The following is an 18,765-nucleotide window of genomic DNA, read 5'->3' as shown; positions in this document are numbered from 1 at the left end:
GCTGCAACTAGAGAAAGCCCACGCAGCAATGAAGACCCAACACAGCTATAAATGAATGAATGAATAAATAAATAAATAAGATCCTAAACTCATTCCAGGAAAGGAGAGGTTTTTCAAATAACAGAGCTCAAGAACCTGCCACTGTGCTTAGCTTACTACTTAGCTCACACCAGAAGCCCAAGCTTCTGTACTAATGGCCATTTGTTACTATCAGGCTGAATGGAAGAGAATTTCATTCATAAAAAAAGAAAGCTAACGATCAAAATAAACTTGGAATCATCATGAAGAGGCAAAGCAGAGGGTCATTCTACTCGCTGTTGTAATTTATCTGGGTTACCTAGGAGATAAAGGACTACTGCTACATAAAGACAGGGAAGGACTCTGCGTGGAACCCTAAGGAGTCTCTGAAATCTCTCTTATACGTGTGTAATAGTAAAAGTTAATGGAAAATACACACACACAAAGCAATGTGTGAAGAATATATGAGGATGTTGTGAAGAATATGTGAGGACACATATTCTTCACTAATGAAGGTTTGGGTTACCCCACCAGCTGAGGCCCTGAATGAGGGCAAAGGAAACATGGAATGAGCAGTAGAAGAGAGTAGTTAACAAAAGCAAAGACTACAGCAGTTACACATATATTCTTCTTTGCTTACTACAGAAGATTTTGCGTGAACGTATAAACCAATTTCTTCTCTCTTTTCCTTCTCAATATGTTATACAAATTTTATTAGTAAAGGTTAACTTTACAACTTAGTCTTTAGGTAGCATGATATTCAGATGGGACTACGAATTTGAGACATAATTAACATAGCCTAAAAATGGATAGTGTGAAAGTCACCCAAATATGGATACAATGAGTATTGGGACTTGCTTCCCATTTTGGGAAGAAGGTAAGGATATCTTCAATTTTTTTTAAATTAATTTAATTTTATTTATTTTGGCTGCTTAGGGTCTTCGTTGCTGCGCACGGGCTTTCTCTCGTTGCAGCGAGTGGGGGCCACTCTTCACTGTGGTGCACAGGCCTCTCATTGCGGTGGCTTCTCTTATTGCTGAGCATGGGCTCTAGACGTGTGGGCTTCAGTAGTTGTGGCTCATGGGCTCAAGAGCACAGGCTCAGTAGTTGTGGCGCACGGGCTTAGTTGCTCCGCAGCATGTGGGATCTTCCCAGACCAGGGATCAAACCTGTGTTCCCTGAATTGGCAGGCAGACTCTTAACCACTGCGCCACCAGGGAAGTCCCAGGACATCTTCATTTTTATAAAGAAGACTTCCATCTTCTTAGGCAAAAGCATAGTGTTTGTCTTCTGTATACAAGATCAAATATCTGTATAAAGGCACGGATGGCTGCTGAGTAGCCAAAGGAGTGCACTGTGCCAACTGCTAAGTTGCTGCCTCTCATCTTCACACCTATCCTTCTCTACCTTGTTTTCTGATGGCTGGGCTACTGCGCAAACTACATTTCCCTTCGCTAGCTGGCTCCTTGTTAAGCCTCTGCCAAGGGGACACTAAAGAAATCCTGTCAAGACTGGAGGAGGTGGGACTTCCCTTGTGGTCCAGGGGTTAAGACTCCAAGCTCCCAAGGCAGAGGGCCCGGATTCGATCCCTGGTCAGGGAACTAGATCCCGCATGCCACAACTAAGAGCCCACATGCCGCAACTAAAAGATCCTGCATGCCGCAACTAAGACCCGGCGCTGCCAAATAAGTAAATAAATACTTTTTTTAAGAAAAAAAAGACTGTCGGAAGGACAAAGGACTTGATTCTTCCTCTTTGCAAAATATCTACACTAACTTAATCTTGAGAAAGAACAACAAACTTGAAGTATTTACAATACCTGATTTCAATGACTATAAAGCTACAATAATCAAGACTGTCGACTGGCAAGACAAAATAGGCATATAGAAGCACACTAAGTACAAAAATTAACTAAAAATGAGTCATAGACCTAAGTGTAAAATCTAAAACAAGATTTCTAGAAGAAAACATAGGAGAAAAATCTTTGTGACCTTGCATTAGGCAAAGGTTTCTTAGATATACCATCAATAACATGATCCTCTTTTTTTTTAAGAAAAACTGATAATTTGGACTTCAGCAAAATTAAGAACATCTGCTTTCAAGACTTTGAGAAGAAAACAAAAGCAAAAAAACAAAACAAAAACAAACAAACAAAACAAGCCAGAAACTGGGAGAAACTATTTGCAAATCACATATCTCGTAAAAGACTTGTATTCAGCATATATTACAAGCTCTCAAAAATTCAATAATAAAAAATCCCAATTTTTAAAAAATGGGCAAAAGATTCATATATACACTTCATCAAAGAAAATATTCAGGTGGTAAATTAAGTACATGAAAAGATGCTCATTGGTCATTAGGGAAATTCAAATCAAAACCAGAATGATATACCATTTCCCACCCACTGGATGGCTATAATTTAAAAAATTTTTAGTAAAGAAAATTTTTTTTAAGCAAATAAATGTTGGCAAGGATGTGGAACAACTGGAATCCTCATATACTCCTGTAAAATGACATAATCACTTTGGAAAACAAGATTGGCAGCTTCTTAAAAAGTTAAATATACACCCACCATATGACCCAGCCATTCTACTCCTTTGTATTTACTCAAGAGAAATGAATGTATACATCCACACAAAGTCATATACATGAATCTTCAGGACAACTTCATTTGCAGTAGCTAAAAACTGGAGCAACCCAAGTGTCTACCAACAGGTGAATGAATAAATATTGAGAAAAACAGCTCAGCAGGTGCCCAGAAACGGGATGGAGGTACAGAATGGATTATGGGGGCTGGAGGAAACTTTTGCAGGTGATATATATATTCATTATCTTGATTGTGGTGTTAACACAGGCTTAAAAATATAGGAAAAGTCATCAAATTGTACATTTTAAATATATGCAGTTTATTTATTTATTGTATGGCAAGTTTGCCTTAATAAAACTGTAGAATTTCTATCATTCTAGAAACTGTAGAAATCCTATTCTAGAATTTCTATAATAATAAAAAACGGAACTTCCTAAAATAAAGTTCCTAAAAAGTTCCTAAGAACATGGGGGGGAATAAAAGGCACTGTTTTGTATATTTATTCATATTGGGTGTGTATTTACTAATTTTACACCCAATTGGGTGCTCTTCATTATTTTCTATAGTTTTATCCTTCCACTTGACATGTTTCCCCTCTGCCTAAAGAACTTCCTTTAGTAAGTCTTACAGAGCAGGTCTGCTGGCAATTAATTCTCTCAGCTTTTGTTTGTCTAAAAATGTCTTTATTTTACCCTTATTTCTGAAGGATACTTCTGCTGGGAACAGAATTCTAACCTGACAGGCTTTTTTTGTTCAACACTTAAAAAATGTCATTCCATTATTTCCCAGTTTCCACCGTTGCGTTCAAAATTCAGCCATCAGTTATATTAGTTTCTTTGAAAGTAACATCTTATTTTTTTTCCATCTGGTTGCTTTTAAGAGTTTGTCTCTAGTTTTCAACAGATCAATTAAGGTATGTCTGAGTATATTTAGAAAGTGTATTTTTCTCTGTATTTATCTTGCTTGGGGTTTGCTAAACTACTTGAACCTATGGGTTGATATCCTTCATCAGTTTTGGAAAATGTCTTACCATTATCTCTTCAAATATTTGCTCCCACACTAAGTTCCCTTCTCTACTTCTGGGTTTCCAATTACGCATTACTCAACTTTTTTTTTCTTTTTTGGGGGGGCCACGCTGGCATGTGGGATCTTAGTTCCCCAACCAGGGATCCAACCCCGCACCCCCTGCATTGGGAGCATGGTGTCTTAACCACTGGACCGCCAGGGAAGTCCCACACATTATTCAACTTTTTACTAGAGTTACACATATCTCTTTTGTCCTGTCCTACTTTTTCCATTGTTTTTTCCTTCCTGTGCTTCAAACTGGATCATCTTCCATTGACTTGTCTACAAGTTCTGTACTCTTGTCTTTTATTGGTATAGTCTATTAAATCCACCCAACAAATAATTAATTTCAGATACTGTGGGCTTCTTGTTGTTGCATGTTTTTTGTTTTATTTTTAATGTGTCAGGCACTAAGCCCTGGGACCACAGCAGTGAAAAGACAGACACAGTCCCTGCTCTCATAGAACTTAAATGGTATATATTCGATTGACCTGTTTTCCCATTTTTTTAGATAAATGAAGAGTAAGGCAAAGGGTGGAGTGAGATACTAGAGTCCTGCACCAAAGTTTTCTCAGTAACATATAAATGACAGACCTTAAGCTACTGACGTGTTTTTGATTCTTAGAATATCCATTTAATTCCTTTTCATGAATTCCAATTCTCCATAGAAATTCTCCACCTTTCCATTTTGTCCACGTTTTCCTATATTTTCTTTATCATATCATAGTTATTTTAAAGTCCCTGTCTGATCATTTCAATTACCTGTAGGTCTACTTCTACCGTTTATTTTTCTTCTTGATTAAGGATCACAGTTTTCCACCTTTTCAAATTTTTAGAAATTGTTCATTGTACGCTGGATACTGGAAATGAAAGAGCATCAGAGACCCCAGAATATATCTTCCCAGTGAGCACTCTCTATCTACTCTATTAGGCAAAAGGGATGAGAGAGGCTCATCATTTCAATCCATTCACGAATTGAAATGTGTCAGTGCTACGCTGCAGTTTTAGTAAGACTCAGTTCAGCTCTGGTTCATTCTTTTTCTTCAGTCTGTGTCCAGAATCAGCAAATGTCAGCAATCCTCTTCTCACCTACAGAGGGCTCTTCTGTAACTGGAATTTTAATTAATCTAGTCGTGATTACTTCTACAGGCCTCCAATATTTTTTAAAATATGATTTTAAAAGTTCATTCAGTTTCTTACTACTCACTGCAGTGATATAGATGACTGTACTATGTACTATATAGATGACTATACTACTCAGAAGCTTAAGTCTCCCTGCATATCATACAGTGATTCCCAAACCCAGCTTTACATCAAAGTGACCTGGGGAGAGTTTTTAAACTACAACTCATTGTCCATACCTCTAGAACTCATAGATGTTCAGTGGGGCCAGGAAATCTGTACTTTTAACAAGAGTCTTAAGTGATCTGGTAAAGCTGACATTTCTAAAGAAACTAATGTGGGAGTTCCCTGGTGGCCTAGTGGTTAGGATTCCGGGCTTTCACTGCCGTGGCCTAGGTTCAATCCCTGGTCCGGTAACTGAGATCCTGCAAGCTGCCCGGTGCGGCCAAAAACAAAAGAAAGAAAGAAACTAACGTGCCTGTTCCTCCTGTCCCCCATCCCCAGCTCGGTATTGATAAGGCCATTAGAGAAAGAACACACACTACCTACAACAGATAAACTGATACATGAATATAAAAAGTTAAAAGTTCAGAATCACTAAAGACTTTAACGATAAGATGTTAAAATAAGTATGTAAAGCCTTCAAAAAATATATTACGATCAAGAAGAGGAGGAAGGAAAGGCAAGAATCATTAGTTAGAGTACATGGTATAATACCTATAGGAGACTGAAAGCAGAACTATTCAATTTTATTTCTAACTGTTTTAGCAGAAAACAAAATTATCTTCAAATGTGAGAAAGAGCATTGTTGACAGCCATCAGAACACTTAGATAATGCATAAAGACCCCAACTACCTGTTTATCTGAATTCAAGTCTATATGAATTAATCCAAGGGGACACATGAAAATTTTGAAATGTGACAAGGGGAATGCTGTCTGTGAACTCTGAGAACTCACAAAAAACAGAAAGGCGCCAGACTGGGAATGAGAAAACAACGGTGCCTCAAAACGCAGGTGCGGCTAAAGGTGAAAAGGTCATTTTAGGACTATGGACTTAATTTAATGTCAACACCCAAATAATTCTAGGACTGATTATTATGCACATGACTTTTAAGCACTTACAGAAGGAAGCATTATTTACTAACAATAATGAAATCTTACCTGTGTAAAGCAAGTTTACAAACTACCTTCACATACATTCCCTCGTATCTTTGATTTGTGAAAAAGAGCAGGTAGCATATGTCTCCTCCCCAACCCTCATACACACTCTTCAAAATACTCAGATAGCTTGACTTGACCAGGTTAACTCATTCCTCAGTAGACAATTATGACTCAAACTCAAGCCTTCCCCACTGAGTACTGTATTTATATCGCACAGCTCTTAAGGTCAGCATGAGTTAAGAATAAGTCACACGGAAATGATAACTGGGATTGCTTCAAAATAATGAAAACGCCCAGAGCAGGAAAGGGGTAGGACTATGGATGAAATAAAACTAAGTAGAAGCTGGGTAATGGGTACATGGGGGTTCACTTATAATCATCTCTCTATTTTTGTATATGTTAAAATTTTTCATAATAAAACTTAAAAAAAAATACACATGCACACACATGTTCTTTGATAGGTTAACTGTACCAGTAATCAGATGAATACCCAAAATACAGAGTACCTGAAGTTCAGCATTTTGTAAGCCTTTTTTTAAAGTCTCACATAACACCCTCATACACAAAAATACTTAGAAAAGGGATGACAAATGATATGCCTGAATACTGACCACCACTGCACCAAGAGAAAAAACAACCATGATAGTGAAATATCTTAACAATTTATACTATAAATAATTGAATGAATAATATATTTCGGGGTCGGGGAGACAACCCTGAAGAATACTTAGGATCTGTCTTCCAACATTTTTTATGTAAAAAGACAAACATTCTGAAGAGTTATAGAGAATAGAATTAGGAACAATGAATAGAAGACTCCAGGAGGCCAAATTCCAAACTTTTCTACTCTTCCCACTCTTCCTTGAGGCTCATGAATCATGTGCTACTCACTAACAAACCTTGTCACAGTCACCTACAAATTTTCTAGGTATTTTCCTCATCATCAAAACGATTTGACTCCTGGCTCAGTTTTTCCTCTACCTCACATCCATTACCATCTAGGTGAGTGTTGCCTGATAAAGTACAGGACTCCCAATTAAATTTGAATTTCAAATAAACATAAGTAATATTTTTAGTGTAACTATATCCCATGCAATAATTGGGAAATACTTATACTAAACATTTACTGTTTATCTGAAATTCACATTTAACTGGGCATCCTATATTTCCATTTGCTAAATCTGGGAACCCTAATCTAGGTGACTTCAATGTCAAGGTGGACCACCTATCCAACAACTGGTCCTCAACACTCCTTGATCCCTTCAAGTCTAGTGACTATTACCATAACAAAGACATTGTCTCCAAACTCAGCTGAGTCCTTAATACTGCCCAATATTGCTAAGTGCCCTTAAACTGCACTTTCTCTCTCATTTACCCCAACAGTTATTATAGACCAAACCCATTCTTTCCTTCTCTACCATCTCAGTCTCTAAATCCACCACCTGAATTTAGATCCCTATCTTCTTCTACCTCCTATGGTACTTCATTCCACATTTCCCTTTATTATATTTTTCAACCTCTCCCACCAAAGCATAAGCCATTAGATGAAATTACATTCACCCAAAATCTTCAAATGAGAGCTTAAACATTTTAGTATGGCATATAAGAACCTACAAGATTCACAACTTAGTTCAGGCTTCACTTTCTGTCAAGCTCTCCCTGGCTGCCCAGTCTAAATTAAGTGCTCCTCTCACACACTCCCATTGTATCCTATGCATCCATCATAACATTCACCATAATTTTTTTCATCCTTCTCTCTTACTAGACTTTAGGTTCCTTGAGACCAAGAGCATGTCTTGTTTTTATTTCCGCAGCATTTACCACAGTGCTCAGCATCTACCACAAATAACAGGAACTTGAATGTTTAGTGATCAAATAAGACAGAGGAGGCTCAATTTAAGGGACAGTTTCTAACAATTACAATTCTACTAATGGAATGTGTTACCTTGAGATGTAGTACCCCTGGCTGCCCAAAGGGTAAAATAAGATTGCATAGCATAGTACTATTTATAACAGACAGGAAAAAAAGGATTTATCCCATTGTCTGTAGAGGAACTGGTCAAATTTTGTGAGGTACAACCATACAACCATCCTTGAAAACTCTGAAATCAATAGACCTGTCAAGAAGGCTTCTCTTGTGGGCAGGTCATGATCCCCTCTCACCTGGACAGCTGAAGGCACTGTAACAAGTTCTTGTACTTTAATAATTTTATTATAGTCACCTCATTCTGATCCTACTCTTGTGTTAACCTTACGCTGCTAAAAACTGAGATTTTTTTTTTTACATTAATACATTCCAGTTACATTTTATAAAGTAACATTTATTTGCTTTGTTACCGATTGTTTTTCTGATTATAAAAATACATATTCAGTGTAGAAAATTCAAAATTTATTTTTAAAATATTAAGAAAAAATAACAATTACATATAATACCTTAAATTTTTAAATAATGTAAAAGAAAGTATAATCATCTGGGCAAATGCTCACGTTATATTATGTTAAAAGAGCAGATTATAAGACAGTGTATCTCATTCAATCCCAACAACCTAATAAAAGCAATAGTATCTAACATTTACTGCCAGAAACTATGCCACGTGCTCTACATGTATTTCCTAATATAAATCTCACATCAGTCTCTGTGAAGTAAGTACTATTATTGACCCCTTTTTACAAGTGAAGAAACTGAAGCCTGAAGCTAAATAACCTGGCCAAGGACTAGTAAGCAATGGCAGAGCCCAAGCTCAAGAACTCAAACCCAAGGGGTCTAATTTCAGAATTTTAACTGTGGTTCTCCTCTGAGTTGTGCTATTATAAATGACTTTTATTCATTTATTGTGATTTTGTTACATTTCACATTCCTACAATGAATACGAATTACCACTCTATTTTTTTTTTTTTTTTAATAAATGTCCAAGTACAGGTTGAACAATTTTCTGTCAGGGCTATTGCAGAAGTGGATTTAAGTAAGCTCAGATTCCTTCTAACTAAGGATCTGTCACTAATCAATTAGTGACTGCAATTATTTTCTTAGTCAAAACAACTGGCTCTAAAAAAATGAAACAAACATCTACCCATTTTAAGAATTATAAAAGCTTTGGACTGTCAGATTGTATTTTTCCTGTTTAACATTCAGTAAATGAAATAGCTCAGAATTGAAGAGATTTACATAATATAGCAAAGGTAGTTCGTGTTAGGGCAGAAACCAGAGCACAGGTCTTTACTGATCTTTGTTACCAACATTTAACCAAAACAATGCTTTCTATCTCTCCCATTCCCTACTGTAAATTCAGTTATCAGAGACCAAAACCTGAAACATAACAGGAAATACAAATGCTTCTTTTCTTTCCCCCTTAGGCCATTACCCAAAAGGAAGAAGACCTGCCTGGAGCATAAAGTTAAAACATCTTCCCAGCCCTGAGCTGGGACAGAAGTGAAAGGCACTGATAAAGACAGGAGATTTGGAAAGATACTCTAAAAGACAAGATGAATGATTTGAAAGTTGTTATTGGGGATGGGAGCGGGAAGGAGCTGAAAAAGTAGACAAAGGAAGGAAACAAGGAAGGAAAGCAGACGGGCACAGACAAAAAGAAAGACCCAGAAATCCAACAGAACAAGGCATTCAAACACTACCAAAGTTTAAAAGGTTGTCTCAAATTTAATCAAATCCTAAATGGAATGTTCTTAGAGTATGAAAAGCAACTTTATAAAACTTGACTGTAAAATGCCAGATAAGAGAATGAAATAAAAACATAATCTCATATTTATAATTATACATTCCTGTTGGTACGCTCACAAATTCTACTCTCTCACCTTCAGAATTCAACTCTCCTCACCTAAAAATCTGCAGTGAGTTATAAAATGTTATAAAGCTAAATAAAAGGGAACAATGTTACAACTTCTAACAGCCAAGAGAAGCTTTGATAAGGTGAAAAGAAGAATGATAAACAATGAAATCAGTATATAATGCTTAAAACATGTCTATATATACCGAACATAAAATAGATAGGTAGTGGGAAGCAGCCGCATAGCTCGGGGAGATCTGCTCGGTGCTTTGTGACCACCTAGAGGGGTGGGATAGGGAAGGTGGGAGGGAGGAAGACGAGAGGGGGAAGGGATATGGGAACATATGTGTGTGTGTGACTGATTCACTTTGTTATGAAGCAGAAACTAGCACACCATGTAAAGCAATTATACTCCAATAAAGATGTAAAAAAAAAAACTTATGTCTAACCCATAACCAATCGAAAAAGATTTCCAGACACTCTCTTATGAACATAAAAGGTAAAACGTACCATGTCATTTCTGAGTGAAGAAGCAATAATACTTTCCTCACTCTACATATTTGTGCTATCTGTTCACAAAATTTAGGCCTTTTTATAAAGCTCTATTTACTGAAAGTTACTGCTCTAAGGATTAAGACACCCACACTCTAGTTTAAACTCAATTAATTACATGTCATATGATTGTGAACAAGTTGCTTTGCCTCTCTAGTTTTTTTTCATGCATTATAGAAATAATAATAATCACCAAACTATTGATATAAAGAAAAGATAGAAAAAATACTGCACAGGATAATAATCATGGCAATACACTTTTATGATTATTTACAGCTTCCTTTCACATAAAAGAGTCACACCTAAGACACTAAACAAGCCCATGACGTAAGTAAGGCAGATATTATCCCCATTTTACAGATGAAAACAGAAAACTGAAGTTCAGAGAGGCTGACTTACCCAAGGTCACTCTGAAAACTGCACAGTCAAAAGCTCTTTCTCTTACTACATAGTATACTATGTGCCATCACAAATTTGAGGCAGTAAGAGTCATGCCCAAATGGGCATAGTCATGCCCAAATGACTATGAGGACTATCCAAGGAAAGCTGCCAATAATTAAACAGAAAAGGGTCGCTTGAGATTCTTATAGCCATAATTATCCACAAGGCCATTATCTGGATATAAAACTATGATTTAAAATAAGTTAAATAAAAGTCCTTTAAAGTAAATTTCTAAAAGTCCTGCTATTTACTAACTTAACTTCATGCCTCTTGCACTAGACACAACACCCTGCTTTGGGGGATGTGAAACGGAGGGGGTGAGGATTTCACCAGAAAAAGTTAAGTAAGTTCTCTGAAATCCAACAGGATAAGACACTCCAAACTATAAAATATGAATAGGGGCAGGCAACAGCTTGTAGACCGTAGTGGCAACCCTAAGTGGTTTAAAGAAAACATGCAATCTGTAAGTCTGCACCTCAAGTTACTGCTACAGCAAAGTGATTAGTACCATTTATAGCAAAAATACGTAAAGTTTAGAGGATAATTCCAATTTTTCATCATAACAGGATGGGATTCCATATGAGCTTGGGGCTTTCTTGTCTTAACAGTAGCCCTTCTGATGACATAATCAATGGCTCCAAAGCCACTCAGAGAACCAAAGAAGGTAACTACACATCTCAGGCATATAACATTTGAAGTGGTCAAATATGCCATCGACAGCAGGCACCTGGAGAGAGTTTATTGGAGGCACTATCAATTCCAGTTATTTATATTCTACAACATTAAAATTTTCTTCAGCACAACCTTTGAGTGTGCTCTGTTTTCCTGAAGGCGCTACCACACAGTATGAAACAGAAATTTACAAATTGCTGAAACCTTGAACTTAATTCACAGTCACCACAATGTAAAAACACCTTAACTTTTCTATTCTTCAAGGTCAAAACAGACTTTGTCTCATCCTTCCCTCTCCACACCCAAGAAAATGGGGTATTCTAAAAGATGTCAGACGGAATAAGCCAATGCTTTTCATAAATCCAAGTCAATCCTCAGCAAAGGGCTTAAGATGCCCATATTCTACTTCAGTATTGATTCTAAGCCTTTTAACAGTTTAAGCTGACCACAAATCTCCCCTTCTACTTCTTCTATAGAACATTCTCCTTAAACTTCCTTTAAAAAATGAGCCTTCCTATAACTCCCATCCCTTGTCTTATATACATACAGACACACACAAAACCCCCAATGAAGAGTAGACTGAGGCCTAGTGAACACATGTGCAAAACACATTTTTAATACACTGCTCACCCTGAAAAGTATGTTGTTATAATGCAACAACAGAGAGTCTATATGGAACACCATAACAACAAATATGAAAATAAAACAAAAATACCCCACAGCAGTCTGAGTAATTTAGAGAACAAAGATGCAAAACTAAGGCATGCTTACTATTATAGTATATCTCTAACTTTTTCTTTAAGGACAAAATTCTCCATGCTAATTACATCCAAAAAAAAAAAAAAGGGGGGGCTTCCCTGGTGGCGCGGTGGTTGAGAGTCCGCCTGCCAATGCAGGGGACACGGGTTCGTGCCCCGGTCCGGGAAGATCCCACATGCCGCGGAGCGGCTAGGCCCGTGAGCCATGGCCGCTGAGCCTGCGCATCTGGAGCCTGTGCTCCGCAACAGGAGAGGCCACAACAGTGAGAGGCCCGCGTACCACAAAAAAAAAAAAAAAAAATTTAAGATTCTAATTTCCTATTGGTCAAAAATGTCAAAAACTGTAGAAATATTTAAAATCTAATATAACAATATTGCTGGCCCAAGTCACACACACCTTATGACATTTTTCTATTACACTTCCCAAACTTGAAGAGCTGTATATTATGTATGCCACAAATTAGATGATAAACAAGAAAACAGATCGATTATAGTCATCCTAAGGACCCTCTCAGTACCCTAAGTATTCGTCAGTGAATGCTAAAGTAAGGTATATATTGGCCAAGGTACATACAGGGGCATATCCAGAGACTAGTCAATCTCCTTTATTTAGTGAAAACATAATAAGCAGTCAGCAGTGAAGAAAATGTATCAGTTTTACATCTGAATAATTTTAGTCTTTTCAAAGTGTTTCACATTCATTATCCTATCAGACCACTGCAAAAAATTTCCTTATGTAGAGACTTGCCACTAAAAGTAAATGATAAATTCAAGATCACAAAGGTAGTTAATTGGATCTGAAACTTGATTTAAAAATGTTAGCTCTATTGGAGGAAATATAAATATATACAAGTTCCTCCTTAAAGCTCTCTTTTCTTAAAAACCTATTCCTACTTAAAATATCACTTAACTTAATAAGACCGAGGCTACCATAAACACTAAATTAAAATTCAGTTATTTACATTTAAAACAAAGCCAAAATTACCACTCTTTTTAGCCAGTCTACCTTTGAACCAGGAATCATATGAAAAACATTCCATCAATGATTCACTGTGTGCTTCTAACTGTGCTGGGCCCTGGGGTGACTATTAGGGGAATTCTAACCATGGCTTCTTGCTTTTAAGAAAGTTTATACTCTATCTGATAAAAAGAAAACAATGCTAAACTATGTTCAACCTACCCTCCCAAAGGGAGACATGTTAAAGGGGGGTTCTGTAGAACCCCAGGTGACAAGCACACCAAGAAGTGAGGCTGCAGTGAGTTTAGTCTAAAAAGACTTCGTGGGAAAAATGAAGCTTGAGCTGCCCATTTAAGTGTGGACAGGAATTAAAAAAAAGATAAAGGCGGAATTAAAGCATTTAGGCAGGGGCTGGTGTAAACAAAGGCTGAGAAGCAGGAATAAGCTTGACATACACAGAAGAGACTAAGCCAGCTTGCCTGGAACACAGGTGCACACTGAGGCATAATGAGAAAACGTTAGGTAAATTAAGTGGGGTCAGCTCCCGATAGACTGTTGTGGCATAGGTAGATGCTGTTAAAGTATTAAAATCATCGAATATTTAAACTGGAAAGAAATCGTACAGATTTTCTAGTCAATTCCAACAGATGAGGAAATCTAGGATCCACAGAGATCTAATGGCTAGCATAAAGACTGAGGCTGTAAATAGCAGAACAAAACTCAGACCCTCATTTAGGAACCACAGTTCAACAATGGGCAGCATGGTATGATAGAGAAAGCACAAGGATTGATGAGAACATCAACATATAAGGATCTGCAAGCGTACATACAAGACAGTATTGTGTCTTGGGAATTCGAGGAGACTGATTTCCAGGGGTAACGGACCACCACAGAGGCATTACAGTTGATCAGAAAACCACTGTTTTGCCAGAAGAAATCACTTTCTGGAAAGAAGCAATCCAGAAGGAAAGAAGAGGCAAAAGCTAGTTTTCAGCGAGTTCTGAAGGATATAGGTGGATAAACAGTAGAGGCAGCAGGTATCTGGCAACAAAGGAAGAAGACGACTGATCTGTACACAGAAAGCTACAGGACCAAGTAAATGTTTAAAAGAAAAAAAATCTAAGTTTGAAGGTGAAAAGGAAGGCGCTCACATAAAGAAAGACTGAATTAGATGCTAGATAAGGTGGGGGGAGTGAGGGAACACAGAGAACTAATTGAGGACCAGTTGGAAATTGTTTTTAAAAGATGAGTTCCAGAATAAAGAATAAGCAATTTTTCTCACTCACCATAACACAGCCCTTGTCAAAAGAATATTCATTTTCAACTACTTATAAGGCCTTACAAACGCAGAACAAGCTTTAAGAACAAAGCTAAGGAGATTTTTTTTAAATCCAAAATGACTTCAAAGTTTTACAAATGTATCTGGCCAACTAACATGTAGCTTGTAACTTCAAAGACACTTGCCAATCATTTTATAACGTGAATTTTCTACCACATATTCGAAGGACATTCCGATTAGCGTTCAATTTACAACAACAAATATGCTACTATTAAAAATAAAAAATCAGGGTTTACTCTCTAATATGTTCTTTAAAATGTTATTTTTTGGCTTTTTATATACCATTTTTACTTGACCAGATATGGAAAATGTAAGTGCTTAAGTGAACTTAAGCAAATCATTTGGTGATATCTTCTCTCAATTTCTTAAAACAAAAACCTTCATATGACCAGTTTTCCTATACTCCTTTCCAGGAACAAAGTCCTACAGAGGCTGGTGGGGCATATGGAGCTAGGTGAGGCATGTAAGAAGGTTCTCCCTCTCATTGTAAGCAACCTGGATAATGAGCCACTAATTAAAGCTGCACACCTAAAATTTGCCAATTTCAATTTAGAAACTTACCACTCAGCACCATAAAGGCAGGTTAAGAAGAAGCAGAAGATATAACTTATCCATTCAGCTTTCTAGCTGCCCACCTTCACAACTCCCATCCCTAATCAAGAAAGTACTTACTTTTTGTTTGTTTGTTTGTGCATGCGGGATCTTCCCTGACCAGGGATCAAACCCGCATGACCTGCAGTGGAAGTACGGGTGTCTTAACCACTGGACTGCCATGGAAGTCCAGTACTTACTTTTCAAATTGTTAAGAATTGTTCAACTTAGGCCATAAATATTAGGTTTAGTTGCAATACCAGCAGGTTACAGGAATTTTATTTTACCCACTTGGAAACAAGGACTTGAGCTCAAAATGTCAAGATGGAACACTACCACTTGCTTAAACTGGGTCTACTGCACCAAGCTGCTGAGCAATACCCATCAGAGTACAACACATAATCAACAGTGGCTAGTAATGCATTTCTACTTTAATCACCACAAATATTAGAAGTCCAACCAAAACATCAATTCAATCATAAATAGAGCTGCCATCTTTAGACCTGCACATGATCTCTGCCCCAACACATGCCTTAGCTATAATAAAAGGATGCAGCCCACCTACCCCTGGACCGAGTGAAACAAACTACAGTCAATATATCCAAAATTTAAAACTTTTAGACATAGTTGAAATGCTTAAGACTCTCATACAAATATCTCTCACTACATGCAGGTTGTTTTCCCCCCTAAATAAAAAGATAAATTCTTCTCTCCTAACTATACTTTTGGATTATTAAAACAAATCCTATGGGATACTTATCAGAAAAAATATTCCTGATTGTCCAGCATTCAATGCTTTTCATACTGAGGCTCTTATTATTAGGTCTGCTATGTGACCTTGGAAAGTCATTTAACCACTCTGAGCCTTAGTTTTCTTGCTTTCCAATCTCAAGGTAAACTCTAATTTGAATTAAACGTTTATTACTTCTATAATAAGTTAATGTATATAAATGCCTTATGTTAAACACCGAAACTCTTATACTTTTACATCTCCAAGTCAGTGGGCTTTAACCTTGTAAGAGAAAAATGTGAGGAATAATTTGTCCTATGGATCTTTCTCTTAATTACAACCTAAGGAATATATTTTTTTAATGCTTCTGTTTAAAATTCTTACATCCTTACTTTTTAACAGATGGTGGTGAGTTTGATTCCACAATATTCATAACAAAGCAAACAACAAAGCCTAAGGTCTTTTAACTCCGGGGACAAAAAGAAGGAAAAATTTACTTGCATTACTGGGCATATAATCAAAATCATTCCTCTTGTAAAATATAGAAAACTATGTTTGTCATATGTGGCAGATAAGCCTAAAGATCAACAGGTAAGAAGTGAAGAAATAAAGTTTAAAAACTGGAAAATATTTTTAACTAAAAAAAACTGGAAACTACAGTCGTGGTGTGAATCTATCAAATTCCCGCACCCAGATTAAACTGTCCACACAGATCAGCTCTGGGGTCCTGTGGGTCTTTTAAATCCTTTTTTTAAATTACACAGAGAAAGTCTTTTCTTTCAAGTTTTAAATCTAAGGCTCTATCAATAATACAATCCAATATATGCAGTAACATTTCACTTCCTCAAACAGATTAGTAGCACAGTCGTTTACATACTTTTTGGTCTGGAAGCATAAGGATGTGTGAAAGAACTTGAAGTCTCTGACAGCTTAATAATTCTATTTTATCTAAGTAGTTTCTTCTCAAATTTCTTCTCAATTCCTCTGCCTATTCCCAAATATCTTTCAGATAGGTCAGAAACACTATGAGTCCCATAAGAAAATGTTTATGGATCAAATAAAAGTGGAGCCCTCCCCCCATTCAGCTCCCATAATCAGTTTTATGATTATATCCAGTAAACAAAATAGATTGACTCAATCTCAAACAGTTCCCGCATCACAGGAAGCCCATGGTAGAACTGCAGCTGCAAAAAGCATCCCTTTAAACGATCCCCAACTACCTAAGCAACACAAAGTTAAACTAAATCCTACTGACAAAAGGCTCCGGGTGCATTCATTCAGATCAGCCCCAGGATTTAGAGTTGAAGCTCAGGGAATAAAAAGGTACCTCTCCAAGCTATGAAACTTTTTTTTTCCATCTCAAATATTCTCAATGAAAGTTCTCTTGTCAGCTAAGAGGTGAGAGTTTAAAAAAACAACAAAACACTAGCAGAATTAACGGCTTCAGGACCACTTCCCAGCTGTCTTTGCTCTCTGTTGTCAGTGGCTCAGATGCAGTTTCCCACTTTCCTTTCACTCTTCTCCCCTTAATCCCCAAGATTCCCACTATAGAAAGCAACATTCACATTCTCAGATCTCTGGCAGAAAATAAAGGGGGAAACTGCTACTACCAAGGAAGGGGAAAAAAAGAAAAAGAAAAATATTTCAGAAGCAGGAGGGAACCAGAACCATGGTTTCCACTGCAAACGGCAATGTAAAAGCCAGTCTTGTCTTATCAGGGTATGGGGGGACGCCCGTGTGGGGCATCAAAAAGACGTGCAGAGTGTGTGCACTCGGAGCTCTCGGGGCGGGCTGAGACGACGGAGCAGAAAGTAACAAAACCTGTGCTTTCCCTGCTTTCTTCCACTCTTCCCCCTCCAAGAGAGGAAGCTGAAGAAACTGGGGGAGGGGCGGGATGTTATCGTTCTCCCATTGGGGGTACAGAAGACGGGCCTTGGGGGTTCCTTCAGTTACTCACCCCCAGTTAGGAAATCCACTGAGGGAAGAGGAAACCCCTAAATGTTACCCACCTCCGTTCACAAAAAAATAGTAAGGGGGGGATGATTAAATCCACATGGAGAGCCCCTGGAAGCGTCCCCAGGTCACTCATCCCTATTAGCAAGCGGAAGGGCTAGGATAAAGGGGATGGAGGGTCGGAGGGGTGGTCAGGGAAAAGGCCCCACCCCCGACTTAGGAGGTAAGGGGAGCTCGAGCCACCAGCTGTCCCTTCCTTGCCGCACCTCCCCCCTAGGCCACCCCCAATTATCCCCCCAGTCTTTCCTCTAGAGCCCGAGGCGGCCGCGGCGGAGGCGGCCGCGGGGGAGGCGGCCGCTCCTTCCTCCCCTCACCCACTCCGTCCCCACCCCCGCTCCGTCCCCACCTCCCGCCGGCCAAGGGCCCGTTACCTGCTCGTCGAAGCGGCTGACCACGGCCTGGACCCATTCCACCGGCCTGTGCGCGGCCATGTCCTCCCCGCGGCCGGGGGGCGGCGGAGGGACCGGGCGGCCGGCGCCCAGGGCCGGGAAGAGGGCGGGGAGCGGGGGCTGAGGTGAGGGGAGAGGCGAAGAGAGGGTCTGAGGAGTGCAGGCGCCGAACGTTCCCACGGGGGTGGGGATGGGTGGCCGGCGCCCGGCCGGGAGGGGGAGAGGGGAAGGGGGCGTTGGCGAGGAGGCTGGGGGGAGGGGGACGGGGGAGGGGGACTCGGGGAGGGGAGGGGGCCTCTTGGTCGCTCTCCCCACTAGCGCCGTCTCCCCACAGCCATCACAGTCCGAGACGCCGCCATGACACCCCACCGGAAGTGGGATCCTTTCCACGGCCCGGGGAGAGGGAGAGCGAGCGAGCTCGAGATTGAGAGCGCGGCTGGGAAAGGGGAGGGGGAAGCGAGAGGAAAGGGGGCCTGCAGCGCATGCGCCCGCTCCGGCCGGTTTCATTAATGAAAAAGCGAGTCCTCCTGGAGGTGACGTCACCTAACTCCTCCGGGCCCCGAGGCGCGCGTCCCTCTACGCCGCCG

At 39.0% G+C, this 18,765-nt stretch overlaps 1 protein-coding gene across 3 annotated transcripts in view; it reads right to left on the bottom strand.

Annotated features, from left to right (window-relative positions):
- NF1 (neurofibromin 1) overlaps positions 1-18,297 on the bottom strand; it is a 250,631-nt gene extending 232,334 nt beyond the window's left edge. For all 3 annotated transcript variants that reach the window (XM_060134147.1, XM_060134148.1, XM_060134149.1), the window contains exon 1: positions 18,161-18,297. In XM_060134147.1, coding sequence (XP_059990130.1) covers positions 18,161-18,220 — 60 coding nt within the window. In that variant the 5' untranslated portion in view covers positions 18,221-18,297. The remainder of the gene's footprint in view (positions 1-18,160) is intronic.
- Positions 18,298-18,765: the final 468 nt, after the last annotated feature.

The sequence above is a fragment of the Lagenorhynchus albirostris genome, chromosome 20 (assembly GCF_949774975.1).
Source record: "Lagenorhynchus albirostris chromosome 20, mLagAlb1.1, whole genome shotgun sequence".
In the NCBI taxonomy this organism is placed as follows: Eukaryota; Metazoa; Chordata; class Mammalia; order Artiodactyla; family Delphinidae; genus Lagenorhynchus; species Lagenorhynchus albirostris.
Note: the sequence above shows the minus strand (reverse complement) of the source record. Positions and strands in the feature narration are given on the sequence as shown.